This window comes from Suricata suricatta, chromosome 4, assembly GCF_006229205.1.
Source record: "Suricata suricatta isolate VVHF042 chromosome 4, meerkat_22Aug2017_6uvM2_HiC, whole genome shotgun sequence".
NCBI lineage: Eukaryota > Metazoa > Chordata > Mammalia > Carnivora > Herpestidae > Suricata > Suricata suricatta.
Window position 1 is genome coordinate 5,362,113 of NC_043703.1, and position 25,731 is coordinate 5,387,843.

The 25,731-nt window shown below is 43.2% G+C and overlaps 1 protein-coding gene across 2 annotated transcripts; it reads left to right on the top strand.

Annotated features, from left to right (window-relative positions):
- Positions 1-464: 464 nt before the first annotated feature.
- Positions 465-25,064, top strand: ARGLU1 (arginine and glutamate rich 1). 2 transcript variants are annotated; one of them, XM_029936451.1, is made up of 4 exons: positions 469-1,074; positions 8,381-8,606; positions 10,907-10,990; positions 24,848-25,064. In XM_029936451.1, exons 1-4 carry the CDS (start codon positions 728-730, stop codon positions 25,010-25,012), a joined length of 822 nt encoding a protein of 273 aa, XP_029792311.1. In that variant the 5' UTR covers positions 469-727; the 3' UTR covers positions 25,013-25,064. The 2 variants fall into 2 exon arrangements, with proteins under 2 accessions (XP_029792312.1, XP_029792311.1); XM_029936452.1 differs by lacking the exon at positions 24,848-25,064 and having other exon boundaries at positions 465-1,074; positions 10,422-10,985.
- Positions 25,065-25,731: the final 667 nt, after the last annotated feature.

Consider the following 25,731-nt stretch of genomic DNA (forward strand, 5'->3'; position numbering starts at 1 on the left):
CCCCCCAAATGAGAACAGAACACCAGTTCACAAAACGCAAAGCACATGCAGCCCGCTGTCACGCACTGGCTTCCACGAGTCCAAGCCCACGTCCTCTAAGCCTCAAAACGACCCGGTGAAGTGTGGTTCTCTGCCTGAGACAAACGAGGAAGCTACGCTCAGGGAAGTAAGTTATCTGCTCAGGGTTCCTCTGATACAACGCAGGGCTGCCTGACAAAATCAGCTCCACAAAACAATGCCGTAGTGGTTCTTGCTAAGGCATGATTTCCTTCCCACCAAAACGCGACGGGTTCATTCTTACGTATGGCCTTGGCCTCTTACCGGAAAGCCGAATTGCACTGGGGACCTCGGCTCCCGAGAGCGTCGGGCCGGAGCGGGGCAGGCGGAAGGAGCCGAGCGCGCTCGGAAGCGGCCGCTGCGCCTTCGGCAACAATCGTCAGGAGGCGGGGCTCACGCAGCGGCGCGTTCCGCGCGGGGCATTGTGGGAAGGGCGGCCGGTGCTGCCGCGGCTGCCATCTTAGCAACTCCTGGCGTTGCGGCCTTGTCGCTGGAGGTGGCCTTCGCGGCGGCCGTTGGCCTCAGAGAGCGGTATAAAGTCGGCTGGCCGACAGCCTTCCTTCCCCCGGCCCCGACAGGGCGACCAGCCCGCGTCCAGAGGCGGAAGCGAGGGCCGCGGGACGCGTGCGGGGCCCCAGGCCAGCGGTTAGTCACAGCGTCGCCCGGAAGGATGGGCCGGTCTCGGAGCCGGAGCTCGTCCCGCTCCAAACACACCAAGAGCAGCAAACACAACAAGAAGCGGAGCCGGTCGCGGTCGCGGTCGCGGGACAAGGAGCGCGTGCGGAAGCGCTCCAAGTCCCGAGAGAGTAAACGGAACCGGCGGCGGGAGTCGCGGTCCCGCTCGCGCTCCACCAACACGGCCGTGTCCCGGCGCGAGCGGGACCGGGAGCGCGCCTCGTCCCCGCCCGACCGCATCGACATCTTCGGGCGCACGGTGAGCAAGCGCAGCAGCCTGGACGAGAAGCAGAAGCGGGAGGAAGAGGAGAAGAAAGCGGAGTTCGAGCGGCAGCGAAAAATGTGAGCGGCCGCGGGCGGGGAGCCGGACTGGGAGGGGGGCGGGGGGCGGCAGAGGGGGTCGCAGGAGCCCGCGCGAGTGGAGAGCCTGCGGCCGGACGGACCCACGAGTTGTCCGGGAAGGGAAGTCCTGGGACTTGCGCAGGAAGGGCTTGGAGCGGAGAAAGCGGTTTTGGCGCGAGAGCGGAGCCGAGTGCCGGAAGTAGGGGGTGGAGTTGAGAGCGGGGTAGAGGAGCGGCCTGGGCCGGTGAGGGCGTGGGAAGAGCTAGCCGGCAGATCCGGCCGGAGCGCGTTGGCAGGCCCGCGGTGGGGGCTGGAAGACCGAATCCTTGGGATGCACCTTGCAGCTGGCTCGAGCTTTCTAGTATCGAGGCTTCGATTTGCAACAGGGCCTCTCGGGAAACGAGACCTGTTGGTGGTCCACCGGTGCCGCCCCACACGCACCTTAGGTTAGGGGGTCCCTTTTGTTACGGACGCTGCGGTGGTTTTTTTCCGAGCCTGCTCGGGTGTGTTGGGGTGGTTGTTCCTTTGCGAGCTGTAAAGGCGAAATGCACAACCTTAATTAAGCATGCGGTACGACGAGTTTTGCCGCTTGAATTCACCTGTCTAACCGTCGTCCCAGTCAGAATTACTCCATGCTTGTACGGCTTTTCTGTCACCTTGCGCGTAGTAGGTGCGATCCTGTGTTTGGTTTCCCTCTTGGTGTACTTCTCGATTAGAGGACTCGGGGGTATTTGCTTTTATTTTTGCACCGCTTTCGTACGGAACTCCCCGAGGGGGAACCAGAGTCCCAGTGAGGTTCTCGACTTGAAATCCTGTTGGGCTAAAAGTGTGTCTGGGAAGGAGTCCCCTCTCAGGTATCTTTAGATCCAAGAGTAGGTACAAATAATTCCAAACTGGTATCTCTTGGTTTTAGAATGGAGGGTCTTGTTTTGGTTTCAGGCTGTGGTACCCAGATGCTCTGGTCTTCATCCCCCAAAGCCAGATGGGAAGGTAGTGTTAGGTGTGAACTCTCCGTGAGGTAGGAGACTCACCTGAATTTTCTGAGAGGAACGTTCGTACTGAATTGTGGAGGGCTTTACGTTTTTCTGCATTTGGGTTTGTATTGCGCAGATTTTTCCAGCAGAGTGTGTTTCTAAGGAACAAAGTTTGGAAGAGTCACGGGACAGGAGCACGAACTGATACTAGTGCCTGGACAGCTATTTTGCTGCAGGTCTTTATTTTCCTTCTCGTGGATCTGTCGGTGATACATGTATGAGCACCAAACACATACAAGTAATTGTTTTGCAACAAACCTTGGTTATAAAGAATCCGGGTTTTTCTGATCTGGAACAAGATCCAAAACTGTAAAAATGAACTGGCAAATAAATGTCAATAGATGAACATGTTAAAAATTACTTAAGTCATCTCTGAGATGATTGTCCTGCATGAAACAGGTCTCCACCGAGAAATTATTTGCCACTCACTAAAAAGCTACACGTATAGGAGAAATAAAAGAAAACTCAGTGTGCGGAGAATAATTGGAAGTGTTTAGCAAGCTGCACGTGAAGAGCAGGGACAGAAACCAGGGATTAAAAGAGAAGACAGGGCAGCTGTATAGTTCCACGATGACGGCAGCAGCAAGTTACCATCGCATTCGTGCAGGGAAGGGGTAGAGCAAGCAGCCTCTGTACACTGACTTCCTGTGTGTCCTGCGGCTGGCATCCCCTTGGTGCGGTCTGATGTCTTGGGGTAACACCGAGGAAGCCGTGGAAATGGGCCTGAGTTTCTGTTGGTTAACTCATTCATTCAGCTAGTACGTGTTGAGCATTTAGTAAGTGCCAGGCTCTGTGCTAGGTGCTGGTGAGGTGAAGGTGACTGACCCCTCCCTGAGAAGGTTAGAGACCGCCGGGTGGGTGCATAATAATAGTAAGGTGAATTCCGTACTAGTGACTAGTGACTGGCACTGCAAAAAGGAGGAGCTCAGATGGGTAAGGCATAGGAAGGTATCTGTGGACCAAAGCAGAGTTCCCCCCTCCCCTCCGCTTCCAGAATAAAGGGAGGGGGCTGCTGACTGCCCTTAAAGTGGGGTGAAACAGTGCAGTTCTGTAAGCACTAAAGTCATGGAGTCCCATTAGGGAAGGTAAATAGAGGCTGGGAATTGTATTAAGGGACTTAAGATTTCTTCCTAGGAAAACGAAAAGTTTTGAGGAAGTAAATGGGATGAGCTTTTTTTTATCCCCCCAAAACAGAGCACCCAGTGCTGTGTGGGATACATAACTGGTTACAAGAAGACCACGCGGGAGTAGTGAGGGGGCGGTTGGTTGTTGGAATGGGAAAGAGGGACAGGTTTCAGAAACACTTAGTGCAAACAAAACTGGAGTGGAACAAAGGGGAGATAAAGCATTAATGTTGGTTCCCATGTTTGTATCGTGGCTATTGTACCCCAGTACCAAATGTTTAGGGAACTATTTGTGTGGCAGACAGTGGTTAAAATGACAGAAACTGGCAGATAGGGGATGGGGAACCATCCTGGGGAGTTCCTCCTGGCCCTTCCACTGTTGGCACTTACATCTGGATGTAGTGAGTTTATTCACGGTGAATACAGGAACCTGAAGCCTAGGGGAAACCTTGAGAGTAGACGTAATGACCCAGGTGGATGGTGGAGGCAAAAGAGCAGTTTGCTCACAGGACTGGGAGGACTGAGGGAGTCTTTGTTGGAGGAAGAAGATGGTCGCTTGATGGAAGCAGAGAAGGGACACCAGAGCGCAGTGTCCAGGTACCTGGAAAGGGGTCCGTGGGAGGTGAGAGACTGCAAAGTTTGAATACTCTGTTGAGCTTAGCTAATTTTGTGGTAATCATGGAAACCAGATTGCTTTACTATCTACAATTGTGAGGCCTTGAGTAAATCACCTACCTGTAAAGCTGGATTTCTTATTTGTGAAATGAAGATACTGTCTTCCTTAGGAAGATTGGAAGTAGCATATTTAAGGTATCTAGACATACTTGGCATATGATGAGCCTCCGCACAGATTGAGCCCGGTGAGTTCATGAAGTGCTCTTATGAGTTATGTTAATATAGTAAAAGGCAGACCTTACCATTACAATTTTTTTCCCATTTTTTAATAACTAATTCACGTGTTTCAAAATTGAATACAGAAGCTCTACCTCTTCCCTGTATCCCACCCATCTAGTGTAGTTCTTTCTCCTTATCATTTTCCTATGTGTTCTTTTGAGATGCTTTGTGCATGTTGAAAAAAAGAAAAGAGGCAGCTGCAAATGACTTGCAGCAAATCAGGAAAATGTTAATGGGTGTAATTGTTGTAGCATGTGATAGTCTAGGTGTGAATATGCTTAGTGGTCAAGTGCACGGCAGCTTGAGAGCCTTCTGATTTCAAGCGTCCCAAGCTGAACTGGGATCTGTGTGAGTGATCCTTAGTGCTTGATGAGCTCATTGTGAGAGCAGAGAACAGCTTTCATGAGCATATTCAGTACATGGAGCTGTATTCGGCAAGTTAGGGCTTTAAGACTGTGGAAGGGCATAAGATCTAGCTGAGGTTAGTAAGAAATTTATGAATTTTTAAAATAATTTGGGTAGTTGAATATTTTTGCATGCCTTTGCCTTTGTAGGGTAGTATAGTGCTTAGATGACCAGCTTTGGAGTCTGCCTAGCTTGGCAGTCATCTCTTAGCAAAGTGCAGTGAGCTGGAGCCCAGCTACTGAACTGTCCCTGTGCCTCAGGAACCTTCAGAAGCGTGATTGATAATGTGATGTCTAAAGCTGTTGGCATGGTATTTGGTACCTATTCAGTACTGAATTAATGCTGTTTGCTGATACTACGAAGCACTTCCTAGAAGGAAGCTCCTAGGGTTTTCATACATGTTACAGTATCTGTACAGTTTTAAAAATAATACTGCCGGTTGCTATGTTCAGAGTCATACTCTAGTTTTCTCTTAACAGTGCTATATTGCTGGCCCATTACTGTTTAACAGTTATGACATTAGAGTCGATGATGACTAGAGGTTTTAGAATACCTGAAAGCATGGAGATACCTAGTGTTGCACACACTACCATCGAAAACTTGAAGATTGTGATTCAACCCTTTCAGCACTGGCACAAATTTTGGCAAGGGAATATATTCAGCAGAGGAGCCTGAGGAAGAGACTGGAGTCACTAAAGAACATCAGGAAAGTGACAGCTGTGGCAGAAGTTTTAAGGAGTGGGGCACGTGGGTGGCTCAGTCGGTTAAGCATCTGACTCTTGATTTCGGTTCAGGTCATTGTTCATGGGATCTAGACACATGATGGGCCTTGTGGTGGCAGGCAGAGTTTGCTTGGGGTTTGGGATTTCCTCTCTCCCTTGTCTCTGCCTCTCCCCTGCTCACACACACACACACACACACACACACACGATTTCTCTCTCTTTCTCTCAAAATAAATAAATAAAAACTTAAAAAGTTTTAAGGAGTGGATAGGCAGTGACGTGAAATGGTATGTTTTTATAAGATACTAATGAGCAAAAGTGAGTTTTTCCCCCCAAGAAAATTTCAGTGCCCCTTATGAAAGTTAGCCTTATAGCTCTTTATCATTGATTATGATAATAAACTTGTCATCAGTAAAGATGAACTGCTTAATTCAGTTGTACATGTGTTTTTTGAATTCAGTGTGAGAAGAGGGGAATTAAGTGTTATTGAGAGTAACTTTTTTAATGCTGACTCTGAAAGATCTCCTTATAAATTTTTTCTGATCAGTAAAACAACAGTAAGTTACTAAGAATAGCAACAACAAAAAATTCTATTGCTGATAATCCTCGCAGGGGAACGATTGGTTCCACCATGGTGCCTGACCGCGCCTGTCTCCACGTGGGGCACAGCGGCAGGGCTCAGTTACAGTCACCGCATGTGCCCCGTGCTTCCGATAGGAACAAAGGGAGATAAGCAGCCTTGTGAGAAACTCCATGAGGCCCGTTCTCATCCTCTCCGATTCATTGGAGCGCGGGACTTTCCACTTGCCCTCCCCTCTGGGCTATAAAACCACTGAGCTATCCCTAGAATTGACTCCTTAGCAGCAGAGCAGCCCCTGCCTGAGCCTGTATTGCATGTCACCTGTCCCCTCTGGCTTGGTGTCCACCAGTGGGACCAGGAACAGCTGACACTGCTGATCTGGCTTTTGCTGTAAGTAATAAACTGAATTTATTGAAGCTTACTTTCTCCTAACAAAATCTGTGGAAATGTGACCCCATTAGCCACTGTGCTATTGCTGTTCTTAAGGACTGCTTGACAGAACCTGACTGTGTATCAGGTCTCTGCCGTCCTTCCCAAATTCCTCAGTTATTTGTCAGCTTTTCTAGTGATGAGCTGACCTGAAGCCTTATTCCATTCTTCTCTCTTTTTACTTTGGAAAGTTTTAACTGAAACTTTTTTACATTGTCTTTATGAGTTGAATTGCACCATTTTTGACATTTTTAGGGAAAATTTTTTCTTAGGCCTTTTTACATTTTCCAGCAAAGGTATCTTTGTGGGGAGTGGTGTATACTTTTTTTTGTTTTATGTAAACTCCCAACTTCTGCAAATGTGGAGAGAATATTATGATCTTAATATACCCTCATCTAGGTTTGACAGTTACCAGACTTATTTCAGCTTGATGTTTATCTCTTTGGGTGAGGTAGAGAAAGTGATTTCCCTGAGCTATGTCTGGCAATTCACTTCGGTATTGGGATAGATAGCTATTGTTTTAGTGAGCTGTTCTAGGTAAAGGCTTATTGAAAGTACCTTAAACTGTATTTTATTGGAAGTTGAATAGGAAAAGGAGCATTGCTTAGAGTATATGTTAGGCGTTTGTATCTTTTTAAATAAAAATAATTGTGTTGGGAGGAAATATTTAAGAAACGGACAACAGAGTCTTCAGATGGGTAATGCATATATCTGGAACCTAAAATAAATTGTGCTTTTCAAAGTAGCTATTATCTTTTTGTCAGAAAAACATGAGAGATTATAAATGCAGAAACTGAAATGAACCAGAATGTTAAAGAGATATTGGTGGTAATATAGTATCATTGTGATAAGTAACAGGAGTTGGGAATAAAAGCACTTGAGTGGGAATTGAATTGCCCCCCCACCCCCAAAATACAGTTTAGTTGAAGTGGATTGGGATGTTTAAAGGTCACTTAGACACTATAAAATCTTTACTAAACATGTAAATTGAATAACTGGCTCATACATATTTATGAGTCATCAAAAGATACAAAGGTTACAGGTTGTATTTCATTTTATGGATTGTGAGAAAGTTGAAACATTAATAATAATAAATTGGCCTCTTAGGATTTAGATGTAATTCCAGAGCCTGAGCTACATATGTAATTTAAAATTTTCCAGTAGCCATGTTTTTTAAAAAAGTGAAATTTTAATATGTTCCCACTCTTTACTAAAATATTGTCATTTTAACATATAATCAAAGATGTTTATAAGAGCTCATATCTTTATACAGTACTAATCTTCAATTTAGACTAGACATATATGACCAGTAGCTGTTCTATTGGATATCAGTGGTATAAAATGTACATGGTTTCCACTGTAGTGCCTTGATAAATGTATTTTCCTTGCAGAATTTCATTTTGAGTAAATAAGTTGGTTTATATTCTCTAAATTGGATTAAAGTAATTAAAACCATATCCTGCTTCAATGAACCTTTTATTAGAATTAGTAGTATAATTTCATCTACCCTCCCACATCTTGAAGAGCTTTTAATTGAAAATTAGCCTAAGAAAGAAAGTACAGGAAGGTATTAGGCTCAAAACTTGAGTTAAGTTGGTCTGTATTTTCAGAAAAAGCTACATTACATTGCCTTAGCAGTCTGAATCTCTTCGAGTCTGTATTTATAGTGATTTTGCTAGTGAGGGGGATGGACTTAGTCTGAATTGCGGGCTCTGTAAGATTTTCTCCTGACTCCTGAAGTTCCACCCTTAGACTGTATGGGATTGGCAAATGAGTAAATCCATGCACTTAGCAGTTCGTCCTTTCTTTATAAAGTTGGTAACAAAAAAGTATACTTCTTGTTTCAGATGTCTTAACAGTTCTTAAATTCAAACTAATGAAATAAGCTCTTTGTACAGTCATTTAGGATTTAGAAAGCAGCACCTGACAAAAACATGATTTCGTGTTTGAGTTTCTAGATCCCCGAACATCTCGGTATCTAGTCTTTCCTTGAATGTTGCGTGAAAATGATTTGTAAAATTATCAAATCAGGCTGAATGGTTTACAGACTTCTAACTGGGTTTAATTCTTTGGTTTACTTATGTCATCTAAGTCCCTTTTTTCTACTTTGTTGCCTAGTCGGCAGCAGGAAATAGAAGAAAAACTCATCGAGGAAGAAACAGCCCGAAGAGTGGAAGAGTTAGTGGCAAAGAGGGTAGAGGAAGAACTGGAGAAAAGGAAGGATGAAATTGAGCGGGAAGTGCTCCGAAGGGTGGAGGAAGCCAAGCGCATCATGGAAAAGCAGTTGCTCGAAGAACTCGAGCGACAGAGACAAGCTGAGCTTGCAGCACAGAAAGCCAGAGAGGTAACGCTCGGTCGTTTGGAAAGTAGAGACAGTCCATGGCAAAACTTTCAGTGTCGGTGTGCCTCCTGCTCAGTTCAGAAAGAGATGGAATACAGACCAATTCCTTTCTCATCCAAACTTAACATTGCTGCGAAAGTTAAGTCTTTTAGCCTATTCAGAAGTGCTGACTGATATTTAAAAGTGATTTTCATAAAACATATTCAAGGATACTTTTTGATTTAATGGAACTGGCTTACATATTTGAGAAGTGTTTGAAACTTTTGCCATGGCTGCAGGACTTACATTCTTTTTTGGGAGGGTGGCGGGAGACAGGGAGTGGTAAAGGGAAAAGGTTAAAATCCACCTGTGGTTATGTATTCTTCTTTTCTGTTTATCATTCTTACTGCCTAGACTGTGAGAGGCTTTTTGCCTTCAGTCAGATTACAAAGAGCAGGGCCTAACATTGAGTGACAGCACCTGCTTTTGATAAATAGGTTTTCCTGCGCTTCTTTTTTTCCTTCTTTTATCCCTCACCCCCTACCCCAAATCCTCCTTCAACACAGTGGACTAATTCTAGCATTCTGATCATAAGGCCCTCCATTTTCCTAATGTGTTTCAAAGAATCTTTTTAGGAAAAATGTCCAGATTATTCATCCACTTTTTTTAGTATCTACTAACAACTCCTTTTTTTCTCTAGAGAGTTATGAAGGAACAGGTTGTCCTTGTCTGGAGTCAAGCTAAACACATGATTTGTTTTATCAGCAGCTGGAGCAGAAGTTGAAAATGTCTTTCTGTGAGACAGTAATTTGCTACTGAAGCTTTTATGGCTTATTTGCACTGATTACTCCAGGTTCCTAAAACTTGTTGAAAGTTACTGAGACACTCAAGGCAGATTACTCTGCAGTGCTGAGTGTCCCTTGACATAGTTTGCATAATGAGTACGAGTTCCATTGGTGTGTGCCATAGAAAATCCTGTAACTACTGCTGTTTTCTTGAACTTCAATATTTGACTCAAAATATACGTCTCGTATCATTGTTAATCTTGGCATTATTATGGGCAAGTTGGCATCATTCTAAATCTCTCTTAGTTTCCAGTAAGCTTAGCTTTTCAAGTGCATTTTCCCTTGTGCTGTCTTTAAGGAGATACACATGTCTCTATTTGGGTAGCTGTCACAGACTGTGCAATCAAAAGTACGAATTTTATGTATATCAGTGCTTTTAATAATGAAGATAATTTTGGAGTAACGGTGCTGTCTTGTAGCGAGTTATTAATCATAGGAAGATTTTTTTCTCTTCATTTGCTTTTTGTTCCATGTTAACAATTTTTTTTTACACGGACACAACCCTCTGACAGTCTTTCCAAATATTAAAATCATTTGAATATGTCTGCTGTGATCTGAACACTGCCCAGACCATCAAGCAGTCTTCATATAGTTTGCATTATAGAATCTCATTAAATTCTCCAATAAAACATAAATTACAGAATTTTATTTCCGGACCATGCACCCCCTGGATTCCTGAATTTCAGTTCAAACTGTAGATGACAAGATAAGCTGCCTTTAGCAATGGTCAACATCTGAGTGTTAAGTCCATTCTCCCCATGGAAGAAGCCCTTAGCTCCATGAAGTATGGATTACCATTTGTATTTTTCACTAACAGTAAATGTATTTTTCTTATTAATTGTTTGCCTTAGGAATGATGAATTACATTTTTTGTTCCTTCTTACCATAAACATCTGCATTCCTCAGCTCAGCCTTCCTTGTATGTTGTTCCTTTATAAATGGTTGAGCTGCTGATGCAGGTATTGCCACGCTAACAGTACAAATCATTTTAAAGAGGAAGCTGGCGCGTATGGCAGCCGAGGAGCACACTCTGCAGGACACTGGACAAGACAGTAAATACTCAACTTTTAATGCTGATTAAAGGAGTATAGGTAAAGAATACGTAGGTATACATAATTGGTGAGACAAATATTCACTTTATTTATATTTTATATATTATTTTTTTAATTTGGTAAATACTATCCAGTTTTGTAGTTGTCCTTGTTGATTTGTGTGATATTAAAGTATTAGTAGTAATTGCCAGGAAACTATCATTAGGGAGGGTTTAGTTGGTTGCTGTTTGGACTGGGAGGGATGATTTAAATTTAGTGCTAGAAACAAATTTTAGTGGCTGCACAGTTTATCATTTGTCAGACAGAAGGTAGCTATAAAGCTGCCCTCTAATTCAGCTCGAAAAAGTTCAGAGGAAGATTAGTAAATATTTATCAGTAAAAATAAACATTTTATTTTTCTAACATCTTAACATGTCCTCCCCTTTAGGAGGAAGAACGCGCAAAACGTGAGGAGCTAGAGCGAATACTGGAAGAGAATAACCGAAAAATTGCAGAGGCACAAGCCAAACTGGTACGTGGGACAGACACCTGGGGAGCACTGCCGTTTGCTTTGCTTCGTCAGATTCTGAGGGATGGTTTTGTGCTTTATAACGGACGCCTCTTTTTTTTTTTAAGAGTGTTCTGGGCTGTTTTCAGGGGTTTGAGGCAAGAGCAGGAATGGTTTGTGAGATCTTAGCTGGCATCTTCCAGAGGAGTCTGTCCAGAAGCCATCCAGAGATTCTAGTACCTCTGGAGAGCGTTCTAGAACTTGCAGTGCTTTAAAAGAGGAGGGTTCCTGGGAGAATCGTAGTACCCCAGTTCCAGAGATTTTCTGTCGAGCCTCATTTACATTTTTCTGTCTAAGTAATAAAAACAAAAGCTTGGAAGTATTTAAAAGACAGCATTTCACGTCACATTAGTGACCTTGCTCCCTCCTGGTTATTAGGTAAAGTTTGTAGGGAGTCTATATTTGATACTGTCTCAGATTCATAAGTTCTTTTCCCGATTCCAAGTTCGTAGTCTAGCAAGGAAGATGGAGACTTAAGTAATTATGACCCACCGATCTGAAAGGTGATGTGGAGCTATTTAAAATTTTAATGAAGCCAATGTAAGAATATTGAGGTAATCTTTTAAACATAGAGAAATACTAGTATGTTATTGTTTCTAGTTTTCCTTCCAATTTTTTTTTTCAGTACAAAAACCCAGAAGTTTTGTTGGTTTTGTTTATTTTTAGCACAGACTGGCATTTAAAGTGGAATAAAGAAGCAAAATAAAATTTTGGGTGTCCTGGAGTTTTCCACTTAAAAGTGTATATTTTGAAGCAGTCTCAATATGAGGAAGAAAACTGAAAGAAATGACCGTGGATATAAAAAAATCCAGGAAACAAAAGGAAGGCAGGCGTTAAAGGAGAAACTTTCTTTTCCCCAAGAAAGTGGCCTATAGGAATTCTACTTTGAAGTAAGAATCTAAACCAGAGGTGGAAGGGAAGTTACTGAGAGTGAATGGAGAACAAGAGCTAGTTAGTGCCCAGGAAGTACTCTTGGCTCTAGATCTCTTAGAAAAGTTTTGTTTACTTAGAAATATGTTGAGACCGGTTAGCAGTCCTAGGAAGACGTTTGCTGTGATCGCACTGCGGTGTGAGGGGGAAGCAAGTCCTCCAGTTAAATGGTTCAGAAGAAACCAAAGTCTGTGACTGTGTTTATAAAGGCTCAAAAACAGCTGAGTTGGTCTGTGATTAATTGACCGTGGATCCATTGAGAGTTAAGGGAGACGGAGGACCACATGTAATGTGTTCCATAGTTGGTAAAAACGTAAAAAGTTGAAACTATGGGGCAGTTGGTTTTAAGGCATTATCTTTTAAACGATGGTGTGCCCCAGATTAAAGCCAGTCCTGGAAATAGCCTAAGCAACTTCCTGAGGAGGACACCAGGATCTTGGTTCACATCACTGTCCTGTGATTGTAAAGGTCAGAGGGAAAGAGCAGGACTTAATCCTGCTTTCCCAGTGAAGAGACCTTAAAATCTGTTGTGGTAGAACAAGCACTGTGAAAGTGAAATGGATGAGGACCCATTCTAAGATCTATCCCTACACTCCCCTTCATGAGTATGTGATTGTGCTTTTTTTATGTCAGAAGAAAATCTCAGTGCAGGTAGGAGGAAGGAAGGCGGAAAGTATGAACCTTAATTTGAGTCTTGGGCGTTGAGCTTTGTTGAACGGTGAGTACAGTGTGGCTTATAGGGCATAGATATCTCCAGAAGAGTGGGGCAGTGGAGCTGGTATTTAAGACCCTGAGCCAGAGTCGCCAGGCAGGTGGAACTCCTCTTAGAGCATGATCAGAGATTGGATAGCATCGTGAGTTCTGCTTGGGTGGCCTGGAATGCCAGATTGTGACTTCTAGGGCAGAGTTCCTCCACTTACCATGCCCTGCCAAGATCCCTTCTGATCTCAGAGTAACTGTCCGGGTGCCTAGGGAAACTTGGGCTCTTTAAATTTCTTTTGGCAGTTTTCTTTGTTGACCCACACAATCCATAAAAATAGGACTTTCTGTGTGTCATTACTGGGAAAAGACCAGCAAGCTTATTCTAAAGCTGTTGCTTCTCACGTGGTGGTAATTGGCCAGTTTTTGTTTTTGTCTTTTAATCCTAATTTGTCTCAGACCTACGTTTGCAAAATACAGTTAAGATGAATTACTAGAAAAATGATGTCCAGTGGCTATAGAAGCTTCTAAAACACTCCTGGTTTCTACATATCTTGTTACGGATCCATTAGGCTTTGCAGGCTGTTGCTGACTCACGGGTCATACCTAGACCAGCACTGTTCTGGAACATTTGGGTTTGGCAGAGTAGACTATGCAGCAAGACTGTCCCTACTGCCTGTCGTCAGTAAAACTTTGGTGAAAACATGCCTTGGAGAAAAAGGAGTTTGGATTTGAGAGTATTTGGCAAGAATCTGGACATAACTCACTTGTTTCCTGTGCATGATAATGTTGGAAGCTCGAGAAATAATTGTCAGTGTTGGAGAAACTTTTTATTTGGTTCTGTTGGTAGTTATTTGCTTGCAGGGAAACCAGAGAGCATTTTTCATGTAGGAAAAGACAATGTTACTGCATAAATCTCCACGAACGGAGATTTTCATTTCTGTTGTCCATTCCTCATCTTCTCAATTTTCAGCAGGTTCTTTAATCTTTTTACACATTTATTGGGAAATACTACTACTGGAAAAGAACTCCCTTTAAAAGAAATATTTAAGAACGGGAACTATGCCCATGTTGTAGATAGCACGGGACTCTTCCTGAGTGTGTCACTAGTGCTAGTTTATCTTGTTGAAGGAACAGTTCTATTTGTTTTTATGACGTAATAAATATGCTGGCAATGTGGACCGGTTCATTGTGTAGCGAGAAGAATGAGATGCGTTCTTAACTTCTAGAAGGCGGTGGGGAAGAGGGAGCGGCCAAGCTTTGACTATTCACATAATCCATATTGAGAATTTGTTATGTGTAAAAAGCAGTTGATGAGACATTAAGTTCTCTTTAATCGTGGAGACAAGGACAATTCCAAGAGGAGTTGACTAGCACTGTGGAAGCACTGGGTAGTCGTTTGGATGATGTGTGATAATGGGCCGTCCCGGAAGAGATCCGCCTGAGCCAGGCTCAGTGGATACTGGGAAATTGCGCTTGCGATGGGGACAGGAGCGGGGAAATGAAGCAGGGTGGAGGCCTTTTGGGGCCTTAGAATAAAGGCAGGAGTGTGCGGGCGCTCTGGCTCTCCGGAAGGTGGGATAGGCCGCAGCAGATGGCGAGAGAAGTGATGGTAGATGAGGTTCCAGAGCTGATGCAAGGAGGGTGGAGAGGGAAGGTTCTTGAGAGGCTGTTTCTTAAACGTTGTAACTGTGAGAGAATAGTACAGGGATCTCTTAGAAGTCAGTAAAGACCAGCTCCCTGATAGAAAAAGAGACGAAAAGAGAATTCACTCATACAAGGAGAATGGAAAGTGTGGTCATAAATCAAAGAAAGGACTCCCCTTGCGCCTTTCTTTTTCTCTAATGCTAAGTACCAGTAGAAAAAGACTTTTTCCCCCTCATTAGCACCAAGTGTTGGCAAGGATAAGGTCGAAAGGGACATTTTTATGTGGTGATTCGGGGAGTTTAAATGGCTGGACCATTTTAGGAAATAACAGTGAATCAGTAAATATTAGGAGCCTTTAATTAATGTTATTTTTAAGAGTTTTATCTTAAGAAAAGTAAATCAGATACAGATATGTTAATAAAAGTTTTCCCTCTTATTATTTAGAATAGTGAAAATTTCACAGGTGTTTAGATCACTTTTATACAGTTGGTTTTTCTTTACTCAGAAACTTTGTTAATACAGGGGAAATAGCTAAATGCAAAACTTTTGTGTACTTAATGATCCTGCTAATTTGAAAAGTATATTTGCACAGTATAGTAGATGGAAAAAAATGCTAAGGATAGTTATCTCTAGTTGGTAGACTTCTATGTAACTTTACACTTTTCTCTACTTTCTATATTTTCTACAACTGACATACGTCACTGTTGTGATCACATAAGAATGATTAGTAGAGAAAATAAATTTAAACCACACTTGGACTAACTTTTAATTAGGTCCTTATGACAGAAGTTCAAAGATTGATCCCAGTAGTGATCTGTAATAAGGAGTGTGCTAGCTCAGCCCCGTGGGCTGGCTCATGTGACATCCGTGCTAGGTGCAGTCTTTGCTCACATCAGTTGCAAATTGTTTGTCAAGATACTTGATTTTATCTGTCCAAAAGGAGGCAAAAGAACATTAACCAACAGACATGCTTGATTAATAAAATCAAACAAGTGATTCACCTGTGTCTTGGCCTGACTGGACTTGGCTTTTTGGCAGAAAGGTATCTCGTTCTGTCTACTATTGGCAGTGTATACCCGTCTTCACATAGTTGAGAGGCTGTTGTTGATACAGTGGGAATTTTTAATTTAAAAAAAATGTTAAAAATAGTACTGAAAATTTTTTTGCTCCTCTTCTCCACACAAGTGTTTGGTGATATGCTTGGGAAAAGCCCAAGTATTATCGTGAAATGTGTATGAATCACACTTGTTTAGAAAGGGAGACAGACCAAGCAAAGTGATGGGTATCTCTGTGGAGGTCACTGTCCTTGCAGGAGGCTGTGACCCCCAAACTGTCCCTTGCACAGTGAGAGTGGTAGCAAGATGGATTCTGGTTAATTTGCAAATAAGTACCTACACTATATAATAAGAGTCAGACAGTTTCTAATAAAAATATAAACATGCGGGGGCTCCTGGGTGGCTCAGTCGGTTAAGTGTCCGACTTCGGCTCAGGTCATGATCTCACATTCGTGGGTTCGAGCCCTGCGTCGGGCTCTGTGCTGACAGCTAGCTCAGAGCCTGGAGCCTGCTTCGGATTCTGTGTCTCCCTCTCTCTCTGCCCCTCCCTGCTCATGCTCTGTCTCTCTCTGTCTCAAAAATAAATAAAACATTAAAAAAAAATAAACATGCTAATAAGGAAAAATTGATTTTAACTGAGAAATATTGTCTGGAATTTTAAAAATCTATGCAGATCATAAGTTTGAGATCTACAGTGAATTTCCTCTCTTATTTATTATTAAAAACTGTTTCCTTGTGGTGCCTGGGTGGCTCAGTTGGTTGAGTGTCTCTTGATTTTGGATCTGGTCCAGATCCTACGGTCATGAGATTGAGCCCTGCATCAGGCTGCATGCTGAACCTGGAGCCTGCTTGGGATTCTCTCTCCTCCTCCCTCTGTCCCCTCCCGTTTGCATGTGCACTTGCTGGATACCTCTCTCTCTCAGATTAACAAAGGAAGAAAAAATTGTTTCCTCCTTACCCACTTGTCAAATAGGGAGCTTTACCGTGTTCATCGTGCTTGCTGTCTTGTACCTTACTCATTTGAGAAATGAAAAAATAATACCATGTTTGGAAGTTGATTATATGTGAAATGTGTTCCATATACTTAAAGGAACCCAGTCTCACTTTGCAATTAAGAGATATTTCTGGGGGCACCTGGGTGGCTCAGTTGGTGAAGTGTCCAACTTTGGCTCAGGTCATGATCTCGCAGTTTGTGGGTTTGAACCCCGTGTAGGGCTCTCTGCTGACAGCTCAGAGCCTATAGCCTGCTTCCGATTCTGTGTGTCCCTCTCTCTCTGCCCCTCCCCCACTAATGCTCTGTTTCTCTTGGTCTCAAAAATAAACACACATTTAAAAAAAAAAATTCTGGAAAATGCCCCCTGCCATACACAAAGTTATTTATGTATTGTGTGTGCTGATCTCTGGAACCTGTTACCTTAGTAACTAACATCAGTTACTGTGTATGGCCCCAAAAATGTCTTTGCAGATATGATTAAGTTCAAATCTTGGGGAGTTTATCCACTATGCCCTAAAGGCCATTACACATATCATTGTAAGAGGAAGGCAGAGGCTGAAGACAGCAGAGAGAGACTTGAAGATTCTGGCCTTGAAGACGGGGGTGGTGTGGTCAGGAGACGGGGAGTCCTGGCAGCCCCCAGGAGCTGGAAGTAGCAAGGAAGAGACCCGTCTAGAGCCTCTGGAGGGAGCGGGCCTTGCTAACTCTCTGACTTAGGTCCTGTGATTCTGCCTTCAAACTTCTGGCCTCCAGAATAGTTTTCTGTTGTTTGGAACTACCTAGTTTATTACCTAAATAAATGGAAGTAGTTTTGTTGGAGTTGGACAGTTAAAGTTTGGAAGGGTTCTCAGGCACAGGATAAAAAATGCCTAGACTGCCTTAAAAAAGACCGTTGGTGAAAGACTGTAAAGCAAGAGGGTGTTGCTGCAAACTAGAGGGAAGGAGGTCCTCACTGGGTGATGGTAGGAAAGGAAACCTGGCTGACCTGTGCCCAACTGTTGTGTGGAAGGTGGGGCTTCTCCTAAGTGTCACACTTGCATATTTAACTAAGCTATTCCTAAGCGTCGTGTTGAAGGGGCAGTCTGGTTTCTTCCCTTGCTGTTCATAGTTAAAATTCAAGAAGAGTAGAGGGAAGCATGGATAAGTAAAATGGAGTGAGCACTTGATGTTTGGAGGAAATTTCAGCCTATCAAGATTACAGAAGATGCTGTAAAGTTTGGAGGCTTACTATTAGAAAAACTGGAAAGAAGGTCAAGGCTGTGGCTAGACCACCATTTGAGAGGGCTGAAGAGATTGTGCCCGGGACTCAGAAGTTCGTCCAGACACTTGAACAAACAGCAGAAGTAAATGAGATTATCCAGGAAAGATCTGTTGCGGGGCATCCTGTCCAGTGGCCAGCCAGATGTGAGAGACCCACGATGTCGGTGAGGATGCGGTCTCAGCAGAAACACTGCCAACTCGGCCTGGAAAGGACACAGGGAGGATGCCGTGACGAAGGGCTCGCAGACCCAGCAGACTGCACCCGTGCTGGAAGAGGTGACGTGAGAACAGAATGTGAGGAGAAATTTGAAGATGCTGGTCTTGAAGATTGGAGGAGTGCATGTACAAGCCAAGAAATCCCGGCAGCCTTGGAGAGGCCAGGAACAGATTCCCTCCTAGAACCTACAAAAGGAAGGTGGCCCTGTCCGCACCTTTAGTTCCAGTGATACTGACCTTGGACTTCTTTGTTTCCAGAATAAAGTTCTCTTAAGTGTCCAGTTGGTGGAAACTAATACAGTTGGAAAGAGAACGTGGCATTTATAATAGAGTGAGCATATCTGAGTTGAAAGAGCACAGGACTAAGTGATACATGTGGTTAATAGTGACCTATTTACACATTTTAAGAGAGACAAATACGGACGGCATGGCACTCAATGTCAAATAGTTTAACTTGAAATGAAGTGGTGGGGAGTTAGGGAAGCATAGTCAGTGACAGGCTTGTCGTCAACTGGTAAGATAAAAAGGTCATTTAAGATTATGTTCATGTATTTTGGGCAACAAGGTTTTGAAAACTTTCTCACATTACTGAATTTGCATTGTATAGTGTAGATGAAGGACAAAAAGTCAACCAGAAATCCATGAAAGCTTTTCCGAAGATGAGCTGGAATTGGTAAGGTGGCGGTAGAAACTGCAAAGAGGGAATAAACTTGGTGAATGATAAACGTGTACAGTGGGGAAGGACGAGGGGATAAGAGGGGGGAAAATCTGGGGCAGGAACCAGGGACCTCATGCTGACGGCCAGGCATCAGCGGGCACTTCAGGAACCCCCACCAAAGGGAATGAGTGACCAGGGCAAACAGAAGCACTGCCTTGAAAGAAAAGAGAACTTAGGGTCTTGAGTATAAAAGAACCAAATCTGGATGAGTTCATTGTAGGACATAAATGATACAACCCTGAAGGTGTGAGGTTGGCATTGGGGCAGTATTCTAGAACACTCTCTGCCGAGCACTGGAGGACGTGATCGTGGCGTTGAGTGCCCCGTACCAGTCTCGGCTCTCAGTTCCTTCTGGAAGCAGTTTTGTCCACTTCAGGTAGCATGGGAGCTTGGGAGATGACACGTAATGTCGGACACCTGGGAATTACATTGAAAAGGAAAGGGGCTGGCAGTGGCTGGTGACTTCAGTTCTCCTTACACGCGGTATCCTGTAATATATACTGCAGACAGGTTACAGTGACCAAATTATCACGGGAGGGGGTTGCTTTAAAAAAAAAAATCCCTTGTAATTTTTTTTGACCTTGTACATTAATAACTTCAGAAAATTTTACTGATCCATAAATTGTTAAGGGTCAGAACTAATTAATTCATATTTCCAATATTTTTCTTACTGTTTATCTAAAGTGAGATATACATTACACTTGTTACAGAGAGAAAGATGAATCAAAGAGTTAAAATGACAAATAGCAGAATTTAACAAAATGTGTGTCTGGGAAGTTTAAAATGCAGAAATCTACATTTCTGAGTGGTGGCATGATTTCCCAATGGAAATACTCATTCTTTCCCATCATTCCTGTCATCGCTGCTGATAACAAGTCTTTCTCTCTTTGTAGTTTGAAGATTTTGTACATCATGTATATTTTAGTAGTGGATTTCAGCATCCTTATTTGCTGAGAAAATGCTGCTAAGGATCACCTCAATGTGCAGTTACAGACCGTGGAAGGAGGAGGATGCTTAGGAAGGGGTAGTTTTAGTAAAGGGGCTGGGACCTCTGGGTAAAAGGGAGGTGGGACAGAAGGTACTGGAAGGGGTAAATAGATTCTTCCAGACTGCTATGCTTTGCTTTTATGTGTTTCACTCACCTGTCCCTCTTCCGAGTGAGGTGCAGGGTTGAAAGCCACCTTTGTGAGGGTCCTGGACTCGACGGCTAAGAAGGCCCACCCTAATTTCGTGGCTCTAGTGTGGTGGAGGCTAGCTTTCTCTTGGGCCTCCGTAACGTCCGTCGTGTAACCCTTGTAGGAGAACTTTGTGGTGTTTATGCACGCACGTGCACACTGCCGCCCCCTGAAACAGTTTTTACTTTTGCATACGTCTGAAACAACCGAAGGGTGGAAGAGTGGTGGATATTCAGGCTCGGGGGTCATCGGGAAGGAAATGGCCTGTCGGATTGCAGACGGGGCTAGCAAATCAGGTGTAGGGTCAAACCTCACAGATGGATGGGGTAGGAAGCCAATTTTTCATCAGTTGAGAACCACTATATTAAAATAGATGGCTTTGCTTTTTGCCCGACGGGTCCTTTCCTTTGCCCTGGTGTAACTGAATCACATTTATGCTTAGTTTAAAGGTATAATGGAACAAAGTTACAAATATTTGAGTGTAAAGACAGGATATTCACCCGCTCACTTCATTTTTAGAAATCAGGGACCTCCAGAAGGCACTGTGTGCTCAGCACTGGGGGAGGAAGCCGGAGTCGGTTGTGCAGGGCACTCTTCTCTGCAGTGCGGTTCCGTCTCCCGGCTCTGTGAGCCTGGATGACGTTGGAGCCTCCTTCACCCAGTCTAGTTTCAGGGGCGCCTGGGGGCTCAGTCTTGGACTTCAGCTCAGGTCATGATCTCGCGGCTCGTGAGTTCAAGCCCCACATTGGGCTCTGTGCTGACAGCTCAGAGCCTAGAGCCTGCTTGGGAGTCTGTGTCTCCCTCTCTCTCTGCCCCTCCGCCCCTTCAAGAATAAATAAACATTAAAAAAATAAAGTCAATTTCAGTGCAGAGTTAGTATTTCCTATTTATGAAAGAAACTACTTTAAAAATCTTGTTCATTTTAATTTAGGTAATGTGATCATATTAAGATTTAGTTTTTAGAAAAAAAATGGTTTTATCTTTTTCCCCCGTCCACTACTTTTCATTCATATATTCAATTGTTTTTTTGTCTGTTTTTCCAGAGTTTAAAATGCATATTTTGGCAGATACAAATTCATGTATTTTTATTCTCCCCTCTTTGCAGAGAAATAGCATACTATATATAACTCTTTGGGACTTTGCTTTCCTTAACAGTGTAAGTTGGGGATTTTTCCATTTCACTATGTTGGGATTCCTATTTCTCTGGGGTTTTTTAACTACACAGTATTTGTGTACTATGTGTGTTTGTGTAGTATGTGTTGCCGTTGAGTGGGGGAGGGACAGGAGGAGAGAAAGAATATTAAGCAGGCTCCACGCCCAGTTCAGAGCCTGGGCTTAATCTCCTGACTGAGATCCTGACCTGAGACAAAAATCAGGAGTTTGACACTTTGCTTACTGAGCCATCCCAGTGCCCCTACATGGTATCTATTATATAGGTTTTCCATAATTTAATAGTTCCATATTCAGGAATATTTGGATTTTTTGTCTTCTGCAAGCTGTGTTGCATTAAAAAAAACCTTGCTCAGTTTTTTTAAGCTTTCTTTTAATGTTTATTTTTATTTTGGAAAGAGAGACAGCACAAGTAGAGAGGCAGAGAGAGAGAGAAGGAATCTGAAGCAGGCTTCAGGCCCAGCTGTCAGCACAGAGCCCGATGTGGGGCTTGAACCCATGAACTGTGAGATCATGACCTGAGCTGAAGTCAGACACTCAACCAACTGAGACACCCAGGTGCCCCAAAACCTTGTTCAGTCTTGCATGGATGCAAGTGTTGTTTGTAGGATGTATTCCAGAAATTTCATTTGCTGGGTAAAAGTATTATGAAAATAGAATTTTGGTAGGTAGTGCTATATAGTCTTCATAAGCTAGTATTTCGTATTTCACTTTTGAATTCATCAGTATGATAGGGTGAAAAATACTGTGTGATTTTAATTAGATTTCTCTTAAGGGTCTGAAGCTGTGATGTAGAAACTCTTCACTTCTTAAGGATCTAATCTGCTTTGTTGAGGGCTCAGAACCATTGGGAACAGTGAATCTGGGTGTTTGTATTGGTAAGGGTTTCCCAAGTACATGGACAAAGTAAGATTCTTGACTGTTCTTTGATTCAATTGTACTTGGCCAAGCTCTTACCCCAAATGTGTGATGATTTGTTAAAATTGAGTAAGGTAATTGGCACATGGATTTACTAAAGATGATGAGAAGCAGGTAATTCTTTTCTCTTGTAATCATCAGTGAAAGTCTAAGCAGGACAGTGGAGATTTGAAATGGATGTGCAGGTTGGATCTCAGGAGGAGGAGAGAAGGGAGCCAACATAGAAGCAAGTGTGATTTGAGAGAGTGGCAGACACACAATTGGAGCCAGAGTATAGAATTATCGTAAATAGTGTGCTCATTTGGGAAGTTAGGCCATAATCTGCACGTGGCGGAAATCCCTTGGGAGCATGAGAGACCAGGACGCTGTTCCCACAGCTGTGAGAACAGAACGGGAGCATTCCGAGGGGTGATGCTGGATGAAGGGCAGAGACTGGGAACCGGGGAGCCACTTCCGCTCTGAGAGGTGCCACGGGGATGGACGACAAGCCCTGAGGAGCGCGGAAGGGAAAGAGTATGAAGTGGGATTAACAGACTGGTTGGCTCTTCGCTGGCGAGACCAAGTAAAGCTCCAGGATGTGGGCTGCAAGAGAGATGGAAGGTCCGAGAGAGGGCTGATTGACCTTCGGGTTTGTTTTGAGGATTCTGAATCTTGGACACGTTGCAGCTGTCACTTAGGGAGAAGGTCTGAGGGAGACTTCGCTTTCACCTTGCTGTTGGATTCTCCATCTGGCTTACTGACCAAATTCCCACTTAAAAAAAAATTTTTTTTAATGTTAATTTTAGAGAGAGAGAGAGATAGGGTGCGAATGGGGGAGGGGCCGAGAGAGGGAGACACAGAATCCGAAGCAGGCTCCAGGCACCAAGCTTTCAGCACAGCCTGACCTGGGCTCGAACCCATTAACTGTGAGATCCTGACCTGAGTTGACATCAGATGCTCAACAGACTGAGCCACCCAAATGCCCCCAAATTCCCACTTTTTAATTCTGATCTTCCTCACGTTTGCCCTTCACTTGATTACAGTGGATCTGCCCCACCTTCTGTCTTCTACCTTTTAGTCTACACCTCCACCGGCTTAAAACAAACCCCTTTGTGTTACTTACGTATTTAAATGTCAGGGGTTCTTTTTAAACATTTTATGTTGCATACCAGAGTCCATCATCTTTCCCATCTTCTGCATAAAGCCTGTAATTCAGTCACATTGAATGTTATAAAACAAAAGCCGTTGGTGGACATAGGACTGGTCAGGTGGAGACCCTTAATGTTTGTGTTTTGGGTTTTTTTTACATGTTTATTTTAAGAGACAGCATGTGCACGGGGCAGAGAGGGAGAGAATCCCAAGCAGGCCCCGCGCTGTCTGTGGAATCCGACGCGGGGCTCTGTCTCAGGAGCCATGAGATCATGACTTGAGCCAAAATCAAGAGCCGGAAGCTTAACTGGCTGAGCCACAGATCCCTGGAGCCTTCATGTTTTGAACCACAGTGTTTTCATGTTAAAGAATATGTGGGAGGAGAAAAAAAATTTTTAAAAACTTTATGTGAACAGAAGAATGAATAAGGAAGTCATTAATAATTGTAGTTTCTGACCATCTAGAAAATAATTTTAGTAAAATAATGGAGATAGAAGTAGTGACTTTAAAAGTTGACTTTGGGAATGGGAAAGCATTCAAAGGATGCAGTGAATACGTGTTAAGATGAAGATTTAATAGGACAAAAAGGACCACAGTGATCACTGAGAGTTAAAAACACAAAGGGTTAAATGGGCTTTCTCAACCGTGGCTTCATTAACATTTGGATTGAATAATTGTTGGGGGCTGACTGTGCACAGTAGGATGTTTACTAGCATGCCTGTCCTCCACCCGCTAAATGCCAGGAGCCACTCCCCCTGTCGTGACCCCCAGAATCACCAGCACACATGGCCTAATTCATGTCCCTTGGGCTGGAGGGGTGGACTTGCACCTGGGGTGGGGTGGGGGGTGAGTAAAGAAGTGGGGCTGAAGGACAGATGAGGAGGAAGGGGAATGGCAGTGGTACAGGGGGTGTGTGCAGACAGAAGGCGCTGCAGAAGTCCGTTCTACCAGTGTCCGTTCGAAACTGAAAAACATGTTCTAGTCAGCTGCATGAAAAGGTCTTTAATTTTTTTCACTCCAGAGAAAGGGGTCTCTAGTATTTCTTGATTGTATATTGACCACATAATATGGCCCCAGTAGAGATTTTTTTCCTGTAATTTTTCTAGGTTTATTTATTTATTTTCAGAGAGAGAGAGAGAGAGAGAGAGAGAGAGAGAGAGAGAGAGAGAGAGAATCCCCAAAAGGCTCCACGCTGTCAGCACAGAGCTAACTCACAAACTGTGAGATCATGACCTGAGCTGAAACCAAGAGTTGGACACTTAGCAACTGAGTCACCCAGGCGCCCCTCCTAGAACTTTTTAAGTTTATTTATATATTTTTGAGAGCAAGAGAGAGAGCAAGCATGCAAGCAGGAGAGAGGCAGAGAGAATCCCAAGCAGGCTCTGAGCTGTCAGTCCAGAACTCACCTACCATGAGATGATAACCTGAGCTGAAATCAAGAGATGCTTAACCGACCGAGCCGCCCAGCCGCCTCTCATGTGACTTTTTCATATGTCTAATTATAAATCTACCTCTAGTAATTGGTAGAGCACCTACTCTTGGAGTAAGTCAGTGCCTTGGTTCATAATTGAGTCTGTTCCTCTGGTGGACTGAAGGTGTGGATAAAAATAGGCACTGGAACAAAATCTATACTGATTTCAAGATCTGATTTTTAGAAATGTCCTTTTCAAGTGTGTGCTTTTCTACAATTTTTAAATATATTTTTTATTTAAAAAATCAGTACAGGCAGAATTAATAAGGTTTTTTCTCTAACTCCGCCCTGAGGAAAGTTTCATTACACTTAGGTAAGTGTTATGAGCATACTGTGGTATGGCCCCATTGATTATAAGGCCTTGTCACCTGGGGTCCCAACATTACTAATGGAAGACATGAAATTCTTATCAAGTTGTAATGTTTACTTTTAACTTTCAGGCTGAAGAACAGTTGAGAATTGTTGAAGAACAAAGAAAGATTCACGAGGAAAGGATGAAACTAGAGCAAGAGCGACAACGTCAACAAAAAGAAGAACAAAAAATTATCCTGGGCAAGGGCAAGTCCAGGCCCAAACTGTCCTTCTCACTGAAATCCCAGGATTGAATTGCAAACTCTGAACTTTTTACAAAGAAAAATGGAAAAACTTTGTATGGTAGCTTCATGTTGAAGTGGTTTTTTTGGGGGGTTTTTTTTTTTTTTTTTTTTTTTTTTGGTTTTTTTTTTTTAATTTGGAAAATCTGGAAATGTTAGCTTGTTCTAATAGGGCCTATGCTCTGCATTCCTTTTTCCCCCTTAACTTCCATTAAGTCAAATCCTTATCAGATCATTGTTGTCTCCTAAAAAGTGATCTATTTTTCACCTGTTTGGATTCTGTTTTAGTGGTCTGAAGAGGAGCAGATCACTCTGTCAGCTGGATGATCTGATAAGGTTTTTACTGACCCATTGACTTCAGAGTTATACTCTGTCTATTACATCATAATGCTGGTTTTGCTGACTTTTTGTTTTTTTATATATTTATAAAAAAAGAAAAAGTTGGTAATTGCGTTGGAAGCCCCCCGCCCCCCAGGGTGTCACTGAACCCGTGTGGGGTACTGTTAAACCGGTGTCCTTGACGCTCCCGATACAGGTAAGGAACCCGCTGGGCAGCTCCGGCGCAGAGTCTCCATCCAGTTCAGTATTGTCTCTGTTCATTTGTTCTTATTTCATTGACAAAATCAAACCAGCATTCCCCATTGTGTAAATAAACGATTTTGCTGAATAAAGTAAAGTCTTAAATTCATATGTTGAAGCAATTTTTTTTAAAGTTCTGTTTAGTCTTAAAG